Source organism: Diceros bicornis, chromosome 27 (genome assembly GCF_020826845.1).
Source record: "Diceros bicornis minor isolate mBicDic1 chromosome 27, mDicBic1.mat.cur, whole genome shotgun sequence".
Taxonomy (NCBI): Eukaryota; Metazoa; Chordata; class Mammalia; order Perissodactyla; family Rhinocerotidae; genus Diceros; species Diceros bicornis.
The window spans coordinates 29,938,979-29,955,468 of NC_080766.1; the positions used below are offsets into that span (position 1 = coordinate 29,938,979).

General features: G+C 37.2%; 1 protein-coding gene across 1 annotated transcript; it reads right to left on the reverse strand.

The window, feature by feature from the left end:
- Positions 1–916: 916 nt before the first annotated feature.
- Positions 917–14,574, reverse strand: CCT8 (chaperonin containing TCP1 subunit 8). Its single transcript, XM_058522980.1, has 15 exons — positions 14,469–14,574; positions 11,907–11,997; positions 11,119–11,198; positions 9,636–9,785; positions 8,984–9,164; positions 8,812–8,873; positions 7,714–7,851; positions 6,604–6,782; positions 5,823–5,889; positions 5,658–5,745; positions 5,454–5,569; positions 4,829–4,900; positions 4,586–4,750; positions 4,134–4,253; positions 917–1,132 (listed from the first exon to the last, which is right to left on the reverse strand). The coding sequence occupies exons 1-15, from the start codon at positions 14,526–14,528 to the stop codon at positions 1,055–1,057; spliced, it is 1,647 nt and encodes a 548-aa protein (XP_058378963.1). The 5' UTR covers positions 14,529–14,574; the 3' UTR covers positions 917–1,054.
- Positions 14,575–16,490: the final 1,916 nt, after the last annotated feature.

Sequence of the window (16,490 nt, forward strand, 5' to 3'; positions counted from 1 at the left end):
CTGGAGCAAGCCTGTTAACGGTCCCAATAAATTGTTTTTACCCAAGCCAACCAGTGTTTCCGTGTTGCATGCAATCCTAAGAGCCTTGAGGATACCAAGCCTGTCTAAACTTCCTGTGAGGTTTTCCATCAGGATTTCTTTGATGGACAAAGAAGTTGTGCTATGCAGTTACACAAGAGATATCACTCCTAATACTTGTTGAGTTTATTTAAGACCCAGTCAGCCATACTGCTTCCAAAATTCCTCTCAAATACCAAAAACAGTATACAATTTCAAAGTGTTATTTGAGGACTTTATATAACCAACATACATAGTAGCACATGTCCCATATAATCAGTTAATTTAACTTCTTTTTACAATGTTTTTTCCTTTTTCAAAACTCCTTACTGATTGTAAGGAAAAATAAGAGCTGCTTTACAAAAACTGACTTGCTTAATTTATACATATAAGGAGATATATTATAAGGAGATATATTTACAATTGTATCACAAGTATTTTTATACCTTACTAAAATATAAATGTTTTAAGCCAGCCATTCAACGAATCATTCATTGCTAATTGAAACAAGTCACCTCTAGTTGTATGAGTGCCAGAGCTTTGGAAAATACACTCCACATCTAGTCCAGGGGTCGACAGACTTCCTGTGAGAGCTAGATAAATATTTTAGGCATTGCAGGCCACTTGGTGTCTGTCATAACTCAACTCTGCCATTCCCTTGTAGAAAGCAGCAGTAGACAATATGTAAGTATATGAACATGGCTGTGTTCAATAAAACTTATGTACGAAAACAGGCAGCAGGCCAGATATATATTGGAACAGGCCCCTAATTACTTAAGTGACTTGCCTTAAGTCCCAAAGCTAATTTCATTAACAAGGTTGAGACAAATAGGTCATTTAGATAAAAGAACAGTGAGGCTTTGATAACAACATGTTTATTATATCGTCCAGCCGAGGATACAAACACAAAACAATTTAAGGAGAATACGAAAACATCAGGCAATTCCTAGAGTACTTCTACAAATATAGCCTTGACCTACAGTAAAAATTAAGCCATTCAATCATTTTGGTCATCATCCCAGTCTTTCTTCCCACTTGGAGGTTTGGGCCCACCAGCTGGTTTTGCCATGATGATCTGTGAAACAAAACAAAAACCATAAGGGTACACTTAGCAACTCAACCTTTAGACAGAAGACAAAGAATATTTTTCTATTAGCACGATTCATGATTAAGCAATCATCTCAATATAAGCAGTCTGTTATACACTGCACGTGAAACACTTGAGCACTGTTTGTTAGCTTCCAGCAGTGTGAGAGTTTCCTGCTTTTGTGGACATTAACAGCAACAAAATCCACACATTAGTGAAGGGCATTCCAAGACAAGTACTTCCATAACCCAATGAGCTAAATGTGAAAAATATTTGCTTGCATTACTGGTGTAAGTCAGTTTGGCACCTGAGTTGCTATTTATATGTGAGGTTCGTCCTGCCAACCATCTCTACCCCAGTTTCCTTGTGGTTTAGGAGCTTTAGGTCCACCTGCTAGTTTTGCCATTATAATCTAAAGTGGTTGATATATAAATATATATGTATTAAGTTAAACACTGAAATGTTCTAGTACCTGTAAATGATAACCATTCAAGTGGCAGGAAGTGTGTTTATAAACAAAAAATCCAAGCACCTAGTTCCCTGGTAACTTAAAAAAACACCGCAGAAGTCTCTAATTTATCTGGAATGCACTAAACCCAGCATTTTCCAAGTATAACTATCTAGCATTTTTAAAGGATTTATGTTTGGGAAAAAAGGGGGTGGTGACAGCTATGGGCGCAAATAAATTTAGAAGCAGCTAAATTATTAAACTAAATTAGTTCACTTTCCTCAAAGTAAAACTCTCAAACTCTAATATATGTTCTGAATCTCAAAATGGGAACTAGTTATTTGTTGCTTCCCAAATTTATACAATTAAGAGATCTTTCTGTATCACATCAAGGGGTTTGGCTTGTATCTCAAGCAACAAACTGTAAAACATCTTCATTACCACCTTAGATAGATTCCACACCCCTTTTCAGAAGCTTCTGTTAAGAAATCTAAACCTGAAATTCTTGGAATGACATTTTACTAATCAAGGGTAAGTTCAAACTGAATTAAAGGCATTAAGTATAATTTTAGAACCGAAGTGTAGCTTGATTTAAAAAAAAGTACCTAGAACAGCAGTTCTCAAACTTGAGTCTATCATAATCATCTGGAGGGCTTATGTAAAACAGACCACTAAGCCTCCTTCCAGAGTTCCTGATTTAGTGGGTCTGGGGTGGGGCCCAAGAATTTGTATTTTTAACAAGTTCTTAGGTAGTTGATGCTGTTGATTTGGGGACCATAATTTGAGAACTAGTGAAAGGTATTTTTGAACTAAGATTAATCCTACAATTAATCCTACGACATTATCCAACACTTAAAACTTAATTTGCAAGTCACTTTCCAGAATATATACTATAAAAAATTAGGTACAACTATCTTAAAGCATGCAAGTTCATTATAGTAAACTGGGTAACGGAGTAGGACAGATTCTTCACATACACATTTTACATACAGGGTGCCAAGACCAGGGGCACATAACAATGAACATTCTCCCTTGCCATAAAACAAAACACAGCCTTCCAGGTTAAAAGCAAAACTCAGAAGAGCCTTTGTGACCCAAGGCACTTGTGTTGTTATAATTATTGTCTTGCTTGGATAAGTGACATTCAAAAAGTTCCTCAGTAAAGAAACTTCCACTATTAGTAGGAAGATGGGCACAGATGTTAGCCCAGGACCGGTCTTCCTCAGCAAAGAGAGGAGGATTGGCGTGGATGTTAGCTCAGGACTGATCTTCCTTAAAATAAAATAAAAGAAAACTAAAATAAAATTAAAATATAAAATAAAATAAAATAGCAACTTCCACTATTAGAATTTCTGCTTACCTCACGCTTCAGTCTACTTAGCTTCCCCTGTCCTCTTCTATGTTTGGTTTCCCTTTTTATTCTTAGCCACACACTAACTTTTAGAACAAACATTTCCTTAAGCTTCCATTATCTTTACTTAAAAACTCCAAAAACATATTTTTCCACTGAAAACTACCTAATACATTGATATAAAAACACCTTATTAATAAATCCACTAAATGAATATCCAGTTTCTGTTTGATTATTTCCAGTGAGTTGAAACTAGATATCCAGTTCCATTTTTGGTCATCTTGAGCTTAGGAAAAAAGTTCTTCCGTTTATGAAGGTGAAATTTGTTTTGCTGTAGCTACCACCAACTAGTCCTTATTGTGCTTAGAATACATCTAATTTCCTTTCCATTAATTTCTACCTGTAACTTGCCTCTCCAAGATTAATTTGGCATGATTTTCACCTAATGGATTTATACTGTGCCTCCCACAATCTTCTTCTAAGTAGTTACAAATAATTCATTGCTTAATAATCAGTTCTAGAATTTTGCAGGAAAATGGATTTCATTAAGTTTACTAGAAAACACCTTTTTGAAAAATTATGAATTATGGTTTATCTCTGAACCCACAATAGTCTTCACTACTTTTCCTCTGTCACAATTCCTCAAACAAATGGCAGAAATACTATGATTTTTAACACCTTTAAGATCTTTTAGTACCTCAAGACATAACTTGTCACAACAGAAAAAAATTTTACAGCCCAGGTCCTATCATCCTCACGGACAACTAGAGGCTTCCTTCTCCTTCAAGCTGGTAGTCTACACTGTTTGCTTCGGGACTTTTTGGTCCTTCCGTATCCCGTATGAATATTACATATTAAGCTTCCTCTCTAGATTTTTATACAAAGGGGTTCTTCGGCTTAAAAAAGTCTGAAAACTATGAATCTAAATCAGATTTGTTTTACCCATTTCCGTTTAAAAATGGTAAAGGTTTCTTTCACTGGAAGGATTTTCATTTCGAATAAGCTGAAATATATTCTGTACAGTTTAAAACTATAATAGAAGAAAAAAATAAAGTGGAAATGTTTTTGGGGGCACTTGAGCATCTCTAAGATGAAGGTAAAGGAACAGGCCTTTGAACAGAATGGGAACTGCACTATGTTCTATGAAAATATACTATTGAACCATATGAAAATTAGTACTTTTCACTCACCTGATCCACTCTAAGTACAGTGATGGCAGCATTAGTAGCTAGTTTGATAGCCCAATATTTTCCCAGGTAAGTGTCTAGAATACCAGCTTCCAACATGTCCTTTACAGCAGGAACTTCAGCCTGTCAACACAAAACAATTTTCATTCTTTCACTTTACATTCTTTTATGTGAAAATGTTTATACTCAAAAACGCATGGCCTCTTAAATAGTACTAGTAAAGTAACTAGGCAAAAGTGCTACCCTATACACATTGTAAAACAAAAGGTTACTAATGAAACAGAAGGAAAAGTAAATTCTCCTCTATCAAACTATTTGTAATTATTATGAAAATTATTTGCTTACAAATCAGAACATTTTCTCACTGATTTTCTTTTTAAACTTACTACCTCTATTTTTAGCTTGTAAATTCACAAAATAAAACAATTTAAGTTCACAGTGTTTTTTTCAAATACCTCAATATCTAATCCAACATTTTTATTTCCTTCTTGATGTACTGCATAAAGTTTAGAGATTACTTCATTGGCTTTAACTCCAGAATTTTCTGCCAGTGCCCGGGGAATAGCTTCAAATGCCTCAGCAAACTTCTTAATGGCATACTGTTCAAGTCCAGGACACGTCTAAAACAAAAGTGTGTTTATTACTGTATTTTATTCAAGGAACACAAGGAAAGTCAGTGTATCCAGAGAAAGCTATACCTCTCCATATGATGTGATCTGTTTGGCTAACTCAATTTCTGTTGCTCCTCCTCCAGGTACAAGACGTTTATCCTATAATATGTAGTCGAAAAAATAAAAAGTCACTAAGAAGCAGTTTTCTAACCTTTTCCAATTCCAGTCCGCCACCAGACTAAGAGTTTTTAATCAGGCATTTTTACTCAAATTCTAACTACAAATTTTATAAACATCGAGTGATTTGGGCAAATTATCTTAACGTACATAGTATCCGGTATATGAAAAGGGAGGACCAGAGTTAAGAATGGGAACAGCACTATACCTTATCTGCATTTCCACAGATATAGCACTAAGAATAGTGCTTAAGGAACTGAAGGTACATTATAATCAAAAACAAGCATAAACTATCCCTTTAAAACAGTTAAAAAAAAAAAAAAAGCCTTGATTTGCTGTTTATTCCTTCGCATAATCATTTTAGAAAACTATCATATTCATCAGCAATGGACACTTAAGTCTAGTCTTAAGTAAAAAAAGTGCTTTGCTTTTACATAGGCCATTCATTTTGAAGTTCTCAGGATGTTCAGGAGTCTGCCAACCGTGTTTTTGAGGCCTTACAAATGACTAAATTAAGATCATTGCTAATACTAACCCTTGTGAGCACTTTGAAAGTATTAACACCATCATCTACTGCCCTTTCTATATCATCCATAAGATTGTCTGTAGAGCCTCGAAGCACTATGGTAGAAATGGCACCATCTTCCTTTTCTGTCAATAAATTAAATATTTGAGGGTTAAAAAAAAAGAAAATGAACACCCCACACTTATATAAACATATTTTACCATTAATACATACCATGCTTAAAAACCACCACCTGTGTGTCTCCAACTTCTGAGAGGTAAACACTGTCACAATGCCCCATTTCTTTAAGGACAGGAGTTGTCTGTAAGAAAGTGACTGTTGTAATAAAAATAATTCAAATAGGTTCAATTATCTTTTAATGTTGTCCAAAATACATACCAATCTAGGAAGAGCTGTAGCACCAACTGTTTTACATAGCCTTCTGAGATCCCATTTTGAGTTCAGCCTTTAAAAAAACAAAATCAAGACTTTAATAGAAGTTTTAATTCCATCAGATACCATAATAAAATGCAGAGATTAAATAGGAAACTGTACGCTGGTCTCCAAGTCACATTCTTTTGATCCTGAAAGGTTCAAGCTCAGAATAGGTCTGGATTGCACTGAAGGAATTTATGGCATTATTCTAGAATTGGGAGAGTTCAAGTCTCCTTAGCTTGTCAAGGGTTTAAGGTTCTAAAACACCAGGGAAGCCCTGGTATATAAAAGACTTTTGCTTTACTTTGGGCAATCACATGTTCTGTGAGGAAGAGAATAAGGATTTACTCTGCACATTAGAACAGGTGCTTGGAGAGGCAGGAATGGGTAAGTTGCCTAGTGTGCCCCATGTGTTCATGGATTAAAGTTATGTTCCTCACCCCACACTCTGACAGTGTGCACCAGGTTGTGTCTGGTCTCTTAAGATGTTCCTTTTGCCTAGAATGCTATTCCCTCTCCTTCAAAATAACATCTGCTGATTGGTCCTTCAGCTCTTAGCTTAAATGTCAGTTTTCTCAGAGGTGTTTCCTGTCCCCCTAGATTAAGTCAAGTCCTTTTGCTTCTGATCCAATACCTTATACTTGCCCTTTTTTAAAGTCTTCCTGGTGTGACGAATTTATCTGTTTAGTATTTCACCACCAAAAAGCCATTCACAATGCAGGTTAATAGAACAGAGCTCTCTTACCTCACCAACATGATATTGTATTTGTTTGCATAATGAAGAGCCATGTCTGCCACTTTGCCACCTGTCACTATGACATTTGCACCGCTGTCAGCAATAGCTTTGACTTGTGCCTCCATGAGATTTTCTTCTCCCTTACTAAAATTCATCAATTCTTCTGCAGTCTTTATCAATACCGTTCCCTATAGCAAAACAAGCAAGCATTCTCTTTAAAACCATTTTACTACTTTGGTGTTCAAAGTCATAGGATAACATTTTACTGAAGAAATAATTTAAAGATTTGGGAGGAAATATGAAGATAAATATGAATGTATTATGAAGCAGAATACAAAATCTGCATGAAATTAATAGAAACTCAGTTTGCTCCTAGACAGCTCCACTCCCCAAACTGATGTATTGCTCTCTTCGACAGGCACTTTGGTGGAAAAGTTGGGCAAATACTCTAATTTTAGATATGCTGGGCAGGTGTCTTGGCATCTATCTTTTGACAAATGTCAATTAGTATACCAAAACAACAATGTTGTGGTTCTCCAACTTTTTCTAAAATGTGGACTAAATGACTAACCCGCCCCGGCCCCCACCACCACACCTGTGAAACTTAAAACCATCAACAACTCAGATTTCAAGAATTCTAGGGAAGAAAGTCAGCAGTGACCTATAAACACAACCTTCAAACTTCTTAACATGTATTTTTAAAAACAAACTAATCAATTTAGAATTATATTAGCATATTTTTGTTTCAGGATGCTACAGAATCTCAACATTTTTTTTTAATATTTTAATGTAAAGCATACAAGTACCCACAGTCTCTTCAGTGAGCATCTTACTGCTGAGTGTGTAAGTTCTACTAGAAGTCAAGGGTTATATGGTTAAATGGGTAAAATATAAACAATGCCACCATCTAATGTTTCGAATTTAATATTTAGTATTTGAATTAGGTATTCAAAGAATATATCTGATTTTAAAAAATAGATATGATCCTGCAGTTTTCAATAATTATGCAGTATTCACTGGATTAAGAGCAAACTCTACCTCAAAACTTTAGAATTATAAAATATAAATCTGAAAGGGCAACCTTAGATTTTTACTTCTAAGGTTTTGAATCCTACATACCTTAGTTTCTGTTATCATGCCATCAAAAGGACAAGAGTACACTGCTATTTTTGCATCTTTAACAGATGTTACATCACCTTCGGTTTCCTTCTTAAAAACCATGCCATGCAATACTGAAGAGGAATGGATACCAGAGCCCTAAGGAATTGAATAACAAAATCATCAGTGATCTCATGAAAATAACATTAGGGCTAGGCTGTTGATTCTGCATGCACCAAACATATCCTTTCCTAAATAAAAAGATACACCAAGGCGGTGACTCCCGGGGATAACGAGCACGGTGGTAGACACACAGCACACCAGTCTGCTCAAGGTAGGAATCACTGTGGAGGTGGAGAGGGGTCCTTCAGTGTACTGGGAAGAACTAAAGGTAGAGAACAACCACTCTAAGCCATTCATTCACTCATTCACCAACTACTTGGTGCCGAGTACCATGCACAGCTGTCAGTATGGGAGACAGAACAGGGAACAAAGTTTCAGATCTCACAAGCATAAAATTTAATGGGGAAGGGGAGGGCAGTACATGGAGGGAGTCAGAAAACACAACATATATGTAAGTACACACAGCTAGCACATGTACTTAGGTAAGCTAAATTCAACTACGTTAGCAAATGCCAATGTACAAAACCACTACAATGATCAGTTTTACTATATCGAGCACATAAATTTTTATCAAACATACACTCTTATTTCACTCTTATTTCAATACTAACATTAAAGTATCAATTTCATTATTGTAGAGCAACAAGACAACTTCCATCCCATTCAAAAATCACCTTCTAAGCTTATTGTTATAATTCAGCATATATGAAGAATGCAAAAGATTAATATTTTGTTTATGCACTATTCTCATCCTTCAAGCTGTCACGGAAAAATGATGACTTTACAAGTAGATAATGTCAAACCCTTTTATATTTAACAGCTATTACAACCCAGCAATATCAAAATGTTATAAACGATGCCTTAAAAGGCAGGAAAGTCCTAAGTATTCAAAACCTGAGGTAAAATTTAGGTTTAGATTAACATATATATATATTTTTTTTTTTGCAAAAAACAACTGATCTATCTAGATAATGTTAATGCATTTTCTAAACTTACCAGAATCTTACAAACTCGGATGTTATCAACATTGAAATGGCCAGAATCAGGAAAAATAGATACTGTTAAGAAAAAGAGACATATCAAGATATACTGGGACAACAGAGAAAATATCTTACTCACATTAAGACATTTTTATTTTGGTTCTTTTCACTGACTGATATTTACTCACCACATGCCTGAGCAATAAGCTTGGCCAGAAACACTTCGTTACCATATTGTTTACTCATTACAGAGGTATGAAGTAGAGATGACACTTCATCAATATCGTGAAGATTTTTTGCCGAACAACATACCAAATCAGGAAGAATCTCATGGGCTTTTCTGCAGGCTACTTCATAACCTTCTATGACCTTAAATGTAAGAGCAAAAGTTTATTTCTTCTGAGAGAGAATTTTGACATAACTTGGAGTAGCTTATTTTTGTAACTCAATGAATAGGGATATTTATTTTCAATATAAAATGACAAAGTATACTTCCAGACTATTCATGTCAGAGCCTACTAGTTAAGGGTGTATGCTTTGGTGACAGCTAGAATTTGAATCCTAACTTCGTCACTTACTGGCTAAAAGATTTTGACCAAGATTTTTCCAACTTAAGTCTCACTTTCCTCATGTAAAATAAAATGGGACTAATTTTAATAGGCCTTACCCATAGGGTTCTTGTAAGGATAGGATGAGATACTGCAAGTGAAGCATATGTACTACAATGCCTGGCACAGAGTAACTGCTCAATGTTAGCTATTACTATGATAATGGTTCTTATTTAAGTTTGAAGCAATGGGCAAAAATTAAATAGGACTACATTATAAAATGAACACTTGCCTCTGAAACTGACAGGCCAATTCTCAGCAGCTCTTCAGCTAATTCCAGAAGAGCTCCAGCAAATACCAGAACAAAGTTTGTGCCATCTCCCACCTCTTGCTCTTGCATGTGAGAGGCCATTACAATCATTTTTGCAGCAGGATGCTGTACCTGGTAGAAGGAGTTTGAATTTAAATATCAAGTTAAAGCATTTGATCCTTAAAGCAATGTAGAATCACTCATTTCCATTCTTCTTAAATTAATACACTCCAATCTCCCTGAGGGCCAGGTAACTCCATTCGATCACACCGCTATACACTACTTACAGAGTAGCCACAAGAAGACAATCGATTTCCCTCTAGGCCTATCAGCACAACTGCATCACTATAAATGAAAACTTCAAAGTGTACCTTGTTTTGATGGTCAGTCATCCAGCACATACATCTCCGTATATAACGTTCAGAACATTATTATATGTTCACTATATTAAAAAACAAAGTAATTCCAACCATGAAACCTCAGCATTTTTTTAAAAGGCTTCAGGAGAGCTAAAATACACATCATGTAAACTTGGTCATGAGTGTCAATTTCTATGTATATTCTTATTCTAAGGGGTATCAATTGCGGTTTAAAAAAATGGAATATAAAATGTTTCTTAAAAAAAGTGTATCAAAATTTTAAGTGTTTTTTCCCCTAGGATTTGATGCTTTTTTTTTTTTTAAAGAAACAAGCAACATTAGAGTAACAACTGATAGCAGTGAGAAAACTGAAAAGTCAGGTCTATGGCTTTATTATGAAAAGAGTATCTTCATCACACTTGAATCAAGAATATCACTGCATATAACACCAACAATCACAGTGACAAGTCCCTTTATATACATATACATATATACACTTTAAGAACATCTTGTTATTAAAGAAGTTAGAGAAACGTTAACATATCTCTAGTTTCAGGAAAATTCCTGAGGTTGAACATATCACTCAACTACAAAGCAGCTAGATGAGGAATGGCGCACTATGTTGTTCAGGTCCAGACCTTCCTCATAACCCTGCTGGCAGTATCTATTCTACAGACACTACAACATCAAAACTACAGGGGAACAAAGCAAAATTCCATGAATTGATTGTTTCACTTTAACATAGCCAGCCAATGGTTTGACTTTTTTTTTTTTAAATCAGTTTTCAGTATCAGCTGTTTCTGCAGTATGGAATAACTCACTTCAGCATCACACTCTACAGAATGAGACAATGTATTCAAATTGGTATGATTATTAGCAAATATACTTTTATCACAACAAATCTTTCCATAAATTAATAACTTAGGAGATTTTTTTTGAGTGGCTAAAATGTTAAACTTAAAGAGGACTCTAATTAGGAAAATCTGTGTAAATTTTCAAGTTGAAAAAATAGTCCCTTATTGTCCAATCTGAAACAAGAGGCTTCTTCTATGTTAAAATATACTTAATTTTTGATGTCACCAAAATATTTCTTGGCTTAAACTTACTTCTAGCTCTCTTAAAATAGTCGCTGCATCATTTGTCACAAACAACTTCTCCAGGTGGTTGATAACCATTTTGTTCATTCCTCAAAAATAATAGTTAGAAAAAGAAATTCATTACTCAAAATCCTTCTCCAAGTACCCAAGAAAAATCTAGTCAAGAAATACAAATTTGTGTCCATTTTTTAAAATAACCTTGTAAGAACTCAATACATACTATCTGTTCTTTAAGACTATCTCATAGCCCCATACTTTATTAGTTTTTTCCTTTCCAATCTCCTATACTGTTCACTAGGGAGGATGCTAACCTTGTCACATTTCTGTTCAATAAATATAAATTATATTAACATGTACAAAGACCAAAATAATCTACTTAAAAGTATATTTAGGTTTTTGCTTATTCCATAAATCTGTATCACTTAGGTTGATGGTAGGAAGCAAGAGAGAATTTTCTCTCTTAAATTATAATGTCACTTTATGTAAAAGAACCGTTCACCATTTGTCACACTGAACATTAAGCACTATCTCAATAATGAAAGCACCATAATTTTTCTATCCTCTTAACAGCATAAAAAGTAACATTTTGATTCCTATTTTTCTAAAGAGATCTGAGTTGCCAATTAAAAACTGGAAACCCTATACTAGTGTCACTGAACTATGAAATAACTTTCAAAGCCACACTGTATTATGGCTAAAACTGTCACTTTATATATAATACCCTCAGAACAAGTTTGAAAGAGCTAGTACACAAAATTCTATTACTGTATCTTTTAAAACATGAATTTATAAATTACCATTTGGTCCATATGCTGTACGAGTTGTCTGGGCAAGCTCCTTGCAAGCCTGTATGTTCCTGTACACAGCCTCTTCTAGTCCTGAAAAATGCTGTAAAAGGAAACTTCTGATTAGACAGGACAGTGAAAACAAGAATTTATTCATCTGTAAAATGGGAGTAATAATAATAGTACCTACCCTCACAGGATTGTTGACTCGATCAAGCAAGAGTTATGTACGTAAAGCATGGTGCTTGGTATTCATAAATGATCCATAAATTTGCTCAATAGTTGAATGAACAAAGCATGACATTTTTAGGAACCACAGGTACCCACTTACACATCAAAATGCAGCGCCTATAATTTTTTTTGATGTAGTGAAAAGTGCAGGGAAGAGTGCTAAGACTGATTAGAGAAAGCATATGAGCTATTTCAGGTAAAAATACCTTTTCAGAGTTTACCAGTACTTTCTGACTAAAACTTGAAATGTGGCATGAATATTTTTCTTATTGTGTTAGAGCCTGAGCACTGTAAAGCCAGCAGTTCTATGTTCATTGGGAATTCCCACTTAACCTATCTGTCTCCAAAATATTTAGGGACTAAAGTATACAGGCTTTTGAACTGCAACAATTCCAACGTGTACATATTGAAAAACTGCTGAATCGCTCATAGTACTAAAATTCTCAAATTTTACACTGAGCTTTTTTTAGAGCTGGGATTTATTTGTGGCCTTAGATAGGTTTCATGAACCTAGTGTTCATGTGAACGTTTTTCTAGAGCTGCTTTGCCCAATACAGTAGCCACTGGCCACACGTGGCTATTCAAATTTCAAGTAATTAAAATTAAAAATTCAGTTCCTCAATTGCACTAGCCACAGTTCAAGTGCCCAGTAGCTACATGTGGCTAGTGGATACCATATTGGTCAGCACAGATACACAACATTTCCATCATCACAGAAAGTTCTATCAGACAGTACTGTTCTAGAGTATAAGGCACGGCTTTTATAACATACATTAAAGGGACTGTGATCCAAACAAGGTTAATAACCACTTTAGAAGCAGTGTCTTCAGCGACAAGAGTTGGACTCTTACAAGAGCACTCAGTGTGATCCCCTGGCTTACACTCCTACATCCCCCACCCCTGAGGAGCAGCCCTCAGGTCATCAACTAGATCCCATCAAACCCTTCTTCAGAAGTTTACCATCCCTCCCAGGATAAAATGTAAATCCTGCCTCAGGGTTACAAGGCCCTACATGTTTGGCCACTGCCTACAGCTTCTCTATATTCTTTTCTTACCATTCTTGCCCTCCCTTGGTGAGCTTCAGGCCCATCACCTTTCTCACTGTTTTCTTTAAAAAGGTCAAACTCATTCCATTTTCAGGGTCTTTGTACTTACTGGTCCCTCAGCCCGGAACACTTCTCCCTTTAATCTTGGCTGGTTCCTTCTGTCACCCAGAAACTGAGCTAAGAACTCTTCCCTGAACATCTTATTTAATTGTTTTATCTACCCTAAACCCTTACCTTTTTTTTGGAGGCAGACTTTCTTATTTCTTGTCATTCTCTACTACAGTACTGTTTGTTTCCTTTATCATTATTTGAAATCATCCTTGTTTATCTGTTCATTTATTATTTCTGCCTCAGAAGAATAAAAACTACGAAGAGTTCTCAGCCTGACTTTTTAAAAAAGTGAGCAACCGATGTCCCTTTCAGCAAACTTGTTCCACCAACATTTACATTAAACCCTGATATTTATTTAGTATACTGTTATCCCAAAGTGCATCCTGCCAACAAAAACCTGGTTCCCTAAAACTTAAGGGGTTGTTAAAAATCGCGCTCTTGAAATTACGTTCGAGATCTGGCCATAAAACAAAGCAGTTTTACTTACTTAGACCAGGGTGTCACTTACCCATGGGTTACACAGGTCAGATGGACAGGTACAACTTAAAGGTACCACCTTTTTGTCCAATCTCAATTTAAAGATGAGGAAAGTAAGACCCTGGGGGGTAAGTCTTACAAGCTACTTAACCTTAAATTGAGACCAAAACTCATTTGGGTTGTAAGTGTCTGTCCTACTACAACGCACTACTTCTGCGAACTAAATAGGGAGCCCCTCTGTTTCTCATTTGGAAGGAAGCTGCCAAGACCTGGCCCTTGTTCCTCTCCTCTCGGATCGCCCCATCCTCGAACTGCGTGTCAACCGGCCCCGCGGCTCCCAAAGCAATTTCACCTCCGTTATCCACCTTCACCCTCACAACACCCTTTAAGGGAGGAGAGCCTCATCAGTTCCGTTTCACGGATGGAGGGAAAACGCACAAGCGGCTTCACGCTTCCCCAGCTAGTCAGTGCAAAACGCGAATCCCGGGGCCTTGCCCCTCACCCGCGGCCTCTGCCTCCTCGATTCCCCCCGGGGTCGCACAAGAACGGAAACGCCCGCAGGCCTCGGGGGCCGAGCCCTCCCGAGAACACCTCCCTTTCTGGAACCTTCTCTTCCTCCGATCTCTGCGCCGGGGGAGCACGCTCGGCCCTTTAGTAGGCCCTGCTCTCTCGCGGCAGCCACCTCCCCCTCCCTTCCTCCATTCCTCACCTTCGCTCCTTCCTTGAGCATCTGGGCAAAGCCCGGGGCCTTGGGGACGTGAAGCGCCATGGCCAGTACGCAGGAGCCCCTCACGCGCTCGCTCGGAGGATCCGGGAGGAAGCGAGGGGCACGCACGGCCTGCTGGGAACGCAGCGTGCCGCGGCCTCACGCTCCGCCTCTCTCTTCAGCTGGGCCCGCCCTTTCCCTCAGCCTCCTGGTCTGAAACCTCGCGAGAAAGAGCAGTTCCCGCAGCCAGGACTGGGTTGACGATCCTCGATCAGGTCGATCGATCGGGCCGACGCAAGCGCAGGCGGCACAGGCCATTGTGGCTGGTTGCCGAGAGTGTCAGCCGTTGAGGCTCCGTGGCCGCGACGTTACGTTTTTGCCATTTCTGACCTAGAAGCCACGCCTCCCTCCTAAATTTAATTTCCAAGTTATTTTCCAAGCCCACTCACAACATCGGGGCAGGTGTTCACTTTTTTCCCGAGACAGGGCGTCTGCCCTCGTCCGGAAAAATCTGTGGCTGGGCGTCTGGTCTGTCTGGGGCTCTGTAGGAAGCGCTGGGGACGGGACGGTAATACTTAAAATCCGTAAGGATAACTACATGCTGAGTTCTCATATGTGCCAGGCTCTGTGTTATTTGCTTTACGTGCAAGACCTAAGCTAATGGTCAGCCTTCCGAGTTAACTACTATTATCTCCATTTGATAGAAGCGGAAACTGAGGTTTACAAATGGTAATTTGTCCAGGATCACAGCGCTAGTAATGTTAAAGCAAGGATTCCTAGCAAGATCAGAATGACTGCAAAATGCACGTTCTTAGTCACTGTGTATATTCCTCTTTCCTGCTTTTTCCTGGAAATATAAATCCCTTTTACTCTCCCCAGATCTTTTAAAACCTGATCTATATGTCTTCGCATGTCAACACGTGGCTGATTTCAAAAAGACTGAATGCTAATAGAGTACTTTTAAGGGTAATTTCACATTATGAAAATAATCCACTTTTCTTGCAGAAAATGCAGAAAACCCAAAGCAGAACGTTTTGGCTTGACTTTTGTTCTTTGACTTGGACAAGTGCAAATTACTTATTTTCTTTAAATTGGGACAGATTTAGTGTGCCATAAAACTGAAAGGGGCTAAAAATGACGCTTGATAAAATTTAATTAATTAAAAATAACTAAGGAATCAAATCTTGATAAGGACCATGGAAAATTAAACTTGAGGACAAACCAATTGATGAATCAAATTTCCATGGAAAGTTCGTGATAAAAAATTGATCCTACATTAATTTTAGTAAAAAGGAAAAGGAAAGGATTGAAATCAATTAAAATCTTCTGTATGATAATTTGTCAAGAAATTAAATTGATTTAATTGCTAAGAAGAATGTTTTTTAGATGAAAATTCGTTAATTTTGTATTATTTGGGTTAAACTGTGCATTCATAATTATAGAATCAAAACATCAAGAGCAAAATTTCCGCTGGATCCAAATAGTTGGTCAAATATTCCTCACCCAGAAAAGAAAAGAAACAATAATCCTGAATGTGGCTTCAAGGCCTAGGTTTTGGTGCCTGGGTAGCTCACATGTATCTTCCTGTCTTCTGGTCACAATAGCCTGAATAGTTCATCCTGTCTTTTACCGCCTCTGCATCAGGGGCTTCACCTCTACTCTTTTCTCTACCTAGAGTGTGCTTTCACCGCCTTTTGGTTGAGTTATATCTGCTTCAGTCAACATAAACTTTTTCCTTAGAAAGTCTTCAGTGACTCCCAAGTCATTCCTTGTTAGTCATTCTCATAACTTCTGTGCTTCTCCTTCATAGCACTTATTGCAGTTGTAATGACAGAATTATTTATATCTTTCTCAACCAGTAGGTAGGTGTTGTATTGCCAGCACCTATCACTGGGCATGGCATGGAGTAGAGTCTCAATAAATAGTTGTCAAGTGAACGAATGGATGACCAAATGGGTATCTAGAAGAGGAGACCAAAGAATCACGAGGTGTGGTCTCTATTTGTCTCATCCAGATGTACGTGCT